Genomic DNA, 4,941 nt, shown 5'->3' with positions numbered 1-4,941 from the left:
CTTCGGTGGCGAGCGTAGTCTACTGTGACGTAATTGTACAATTTATGTAATGGGAGTTTGACATAGTAATGTAATGTTGTTTGGGGAATTATGAAGTTCTCTGGGATTTCGATTGCATTTATTCAGGTTGATTTTTTATGACTTCTAATGGTACTTTTTCTAACGAGTTTGATTACTCTGTTCTCACACTTATCTCTTTTTTTTTCGCGCCCTTTTCCGTGATTACTTTTATTTATACTTTTAAAGACAGGTAAGAAGGCATATTGATGTAACTGTCTATAACCCTATGCTACGCGGCTACGCGCGTCGCATGGTATACGCGCGTCGCGTGGTATACGTGCGTCGCGTGGTATACGTGCGTCGCGTGGTATACGTGCGGGTAATTCCATCTCAAATCATCCAATATTTTTGAAAAATGTAACCCTTATATCTCAGATTTCTTTGAAATTTTTACCTGTGAAAGTTATCAATGAGAAATGAAAATCCTGAAAATTTCAGCCTCGTAGCTTTTTTAGTTCCCAAGATATCGCTATTTGAAAATTTGCCCCTTTTTGCCTTGCGGTCCCAAAATCCGCCATTTTGAATTTACGTTTTCTTTAATATTTCCTGAATGAAGAATGCTACAGGGCTGAAATTTTGGATTTAGGGTAATTTTGAGGTGAGGAATTCAAAAAAAGCACTTAAAACCATTAAAAATAAAGTCTTGACATGCTAGAGATCTGTTTTAATTCTCCCCCCTTGGTAGCCCATGTGACCAAAAAAGGGGCGTGGCCGAACTTTTTTTGGAAATTTTTTTTTTTCATCTGAATTTAGAGTACTTGAACTGCAATTTGACCAAAAGATTAAGAATGTTCTCTTTTAGATCAGTCATAATCAAAGATCAAAAACAGGGTATTTCTTAAAGGTTTAAATGGGGAAAACTAGCAAATTTTTCTTACACATAACGATACAATTTACAATGAAGTATTGAAAATACTAGGACTCAAAGAAAAATCTAAACCTTGTTAACAAAACAATCATATGAAAAGATAATATTAGCATGATCTTTCTCTGAAATTTCATACATTCTTCCAGTTGTTGTTGCTGGTGTCTCAATACAAGCTAGAATCCATTGTATTGGTACTAGACACTTATCTTGTTTAGTAGGCCAGTAAAAGTTCTTACGAGGTCCATGAGGGTGTAAAAATTCAATCAATACATCTTGCTTATTCATGTCAATTTCTGTAATCATTCCTACCCACCAAAAGTCTCCATAAACACATGCAACATAGCTAAAGTTTTTCAAGAACGCAATATCAATCTGCTCAAATACCTTTAATCTAAAATCAAAAAGAATGGAGTTGTTATCCTCACTTGTCAACTTGTGAGTGATTTTCGACTTGGATTGAGGTACAAAATGATGGCTTTTTCTTGTTCCTGGAACAGTATCACCAGCATCAAAACGTTTTTCAATTCTTCTCTAACTACCTTCATTTCCTCTTGGCTTATTCCAACAAAATGTATGTCCTTTAATTCGGTTACACACAAATCTAGCATTGCTTCATAATCTAGTATTTGGTTTTTCAGTGGTCTTTGCAAGCTCCTTTTTGCTACATGTCTCTTAACGAAACCTCCTATACCATCACATGGAGACTTTCCATGACTGGTGGCAAAGAAGATCCACTCTGCATCAATTCCAAAATCCTCTTGATGGTGGCAGAGATTCATAAAATTTTTATAATTCTTATACTGGCCTGCACATCCATCTGAGAAATAATAAAGCTTGCTAATTCGAGGAAGGTTTTCTTTCAAATATTCTACAACCAATGTTTGAACTTTATAAACAAAATTAGTGTCGTGGGTGTTATCATTGGAAATGAAACAGAATGATTTGTGTTTGAGTGTTCCTTCACTCTGATAATAGACAACAACTGGATGTAAAGTACAGTATTCCTTGCTCCAGTGGTAGCTCTGAATTTCGTCTTGTATTAAAAATTGATAGTTCTCTGCGAAATCACCAAGAACAATAGCTTCGTTTGGCAAAAGAGACTCTTTCTTTGCTTTAAGAAATTTGGCTTGACATTTAGTGACGAATGAGTGTTTAGTAAGCTCATCTATGTCTTTACACAAAGTATCAACATAGTCATTACAATTGGTTGTAATTGTCTGTAAACTTGCTCTATCAGTTGTATCCCACTGCATATAATGAAACTCTTCCTCTTCATCAAAATCTTTGAGTTTTTCTTTCACAAAAACTTTCAAAGCTTCAACTCCAGGACAATTTTCACAACGGTGCATCATGCATATTCTATTGGTAGAGTCACAAACAACTTTATTGACTAAATCTTTGTAAGTTATATCCCACTGAATTGCGTCAACAAGCAAAACAGCATTTTGATGTATGGAACATACACAAACTGAATGAGTCCCAGACTTTCCAGCAATTATGCAAGACTTAGGTCTCAATGCACAAAATTTAGAAAAGCCTACCTTGATGTCAGGGTTTTGCATCTTGAATGCTGCATAAAGTTCACGCAAGTTACATAAGACAAGACGTTTTTGTTCATGTACATTTTTTCGTATGCTTACGCAGTCTTTTTTACCTGGCATTTGTCTACTATTCTCGTCACTTTTATAAAAATTCTCGATGTCAATAATATGCTCCTGAGGTATTGTTTTCCCTTTTTTAGGTAATGGTGTGGCAAGTATACCAGAATCCCTTTTTAAATCCCTTGCTTTTCGTACTAGATATTCAGAAACATCAAAGTATTTCGAACAATACTCTCTGGACCAGCTATCAGGCGCAAGTGTTAGTAATTGTACCTTTTCAGGGTATGAACTGATAAGTAACTTTTCTTTGATAGCAGTGCACAGTTTATCAAATTCGTCTGCCTTCTTATCAATTGTCTCCCTTTTATCATTATTTGAAGGTTCACTGTCCTTTAATTCTTCCATTGGGAAGTTGTAAACAGTGGATATTGACTCTTCAAATTTACTCATTACAGTTTTAAGTTTTTCTTTTGCTCTATTCACTCTCGAATGTGGCGGAAGAGAATGAAGATTTACTGGAGATACTCCGACTGATTCAAAGCTCGAATTTAACCTTTTCCTTGGTGATTCTTCATACTCAACATGTTCATCCTCAGTTTCATTTTGACTTTCCCCTTCAGTTTCTGTTTCTGTATCCATTTTTTCAGGCTCTACATTAGCTCGTGAAATGATTTCCTGATACTGTTTTAATACACTGCCGACAAAGCTTTTGTCCTGGAACAACAAGATACCCTTTCTCTTTCAGTTTAGTTGCCTCAATTAAAGAAATTGTCTTTTGTCCTTTTGCCTTATGACTCTTTGGCGTATCCAACCCAATGCATTTAACTTGATTCCTTTCAAAAACACGTCCAAATTGCTCAAAATGACGGTTGCAAATTGTAGAAATATCATCTTTAGAATCATGTAAGTTGGATCTCCAAATTAAAATCGCTTTTTCGTCAGAAAAGTCAGTCAATGTACGTAGGGTAGTTGTCCTGGTGTTATTTAATTGGTTACAAGCCTGATTGAGAATTTCTCCAAAACTGCAGTTATTTTCTTCACTCATTTTTTCAAACACTTCATCTTCCATTCATATTATTATTAAAACTGATATCCACATTTTTCTAGGCTACTAAATACTGTCTTAATATTCTCAAGGTGAGGATATAAAAGATGTAACCATGCTAACCTTGTGCTTTTCTTATGAACTTAGTGTGAAAGCATGAGGTACTCTCAAAATAAAGACATGTATTTAATGTATCCATTCTGCAAATGAGGTCACCATGAGGCATTCTGAAAGTGATGAAAATGGGATTTCTCCCCAGAAAATATATTTAACAAATAAATTATTCTTCATGATATACTTACTATGAGTAAAGAGGGTCAAAGGTTGAAGCAAAGTGTAGGTCAAAGCAAATAAAATAAATAAGTTTGAAAACAACATTTCAAATCAAATGAAGAAAAAACATCTTTGAATGAACCCCAAAGAACAGTTTACAGGCCAAGTATGTGATTTCTTGGTGACAATTTGCTAGTTTTCCCCATTTTAAACCTTTAAAAAATACCCTGCATTTGATCTTTGATTATGACTGATCTAAAAGAGAACATTCTTAGTTTTTTGGTCAAATTGCAGTTCAAGTACTCTAAATTCGATTGAAAAAAAAATTTTCCCAAAAAAAGTTTGGCCACGCCCCTTTTTGGTCACATGGTCTACCAAGGGGGGAGAATTAAAACAGATCTATAGCATGTCAAGACTTTATTTTTAATGGTTTTAAGTGCTTTTTTTGAATTCCTCACCTCAAAATTACCCTAAATCCAAAATTTCAGCCCTGTAGCATTCTTCATTCAGGAAATATTAAAGAAAACGTAAATTCAAAATGGCGGATTTTGGGACCGCAAGGCAAAAAGGGGCAAAATTTCAAATGGCGATATCTTGGGAACTAAAAAAGCTATGAGGCTGAAATTTTCAGGATTTTCATTTGTCATTTATAACTTTCCCTGGTAAAAATTTCAAAGAAATCTGAGATGTAAGGGTTACATGCCCTGGATGACTTGAGATGGAATTACCCGTGCGTCGTGTGGTATGCGCGCGTCCCGCGTGGCCGGGTGCATCTGAAGCATTAGCCAAATATTTTTCGCCTATCCATCCGCCATCTTGAATTGTATACAAGAATAGAGGAACGAAAAAGCCGTGGTTGGATTTAGTTGGAAAGTATGCAAAACATATGCAAGTTTACACAAAGATTAAAAAGACAACAAAGCATCTTATAAATAAATATTATAATCATTAGAACAATAAAAGATGGAATTTCTCAATCCAAAAAGAAATATTCACAGAACAACAAAAAAGCCTTTTAGAAATTTGTTCTTAAAGACATAGCATATTCTGTTTTCATGCCATTAAGAAATTCCACGAAGACGGAGTACACGTAC

The 4,941-nt window shown here is 35.0% G+C and overlaps 1 protein-coding gene across 1 annotated transcript; it reads right to left on the bottom strand.

Moving 5' to 3' along the window:
• Window positions 1-543: 543 nt before the first annotated feature.
• On the bottom strand, window positions 544-3,211 carry LOC136822163 (uncharacterized). Its single transcript, XM_067078403.1, has one exon. The coding sequence runs from the start codon at window positions 3,166-3,168 to the stop codon at window positions 1,357-1,359; it is 1,812 nt and encodes a 603-aa protein (XP_066934504.1). The 5' UTR covers window positions 3,169-3,211; the 3' UTR covers window positions 544-1,356.
• Between the last annotated feature and the right edge of the window lie 1,730 nt (window positions 3,212-4,941).

The sequence above is a fragment of the Clytia hemisphaerica genome, unplaced genomic scaffold (assembly GCF_902728285.1).
Source record: "Clytia hemisphaerica strain Z4C2 unplaced genomic scaffold, Clytia hemisphaerica genome assembly, whole genome shotgun sequence".
In the NCBI taxonomy this organism is placed as follows: domain Eukaryota; kingdom Metazoa; phylum Cnidaria; class Hydrozoa; order Leptothecata; family Clytiidae; genus Clytia; species Clytia hemisphaerica.
Note: the sequence above shows the minus strand (reverse complement) of the source record. Positions and strands in the feature narration are given on the sequence as shown.

Bases quoted from the DNA above. Each gene is read 5' to 3' on its own strand.
- LOC136822163 (XM_067078403.1), bottom strand. From the start codon at position 3,168: ATGGATACAGAAACAGAAACTGAAGGGGAAAGTCAAAATGAAACTGAG.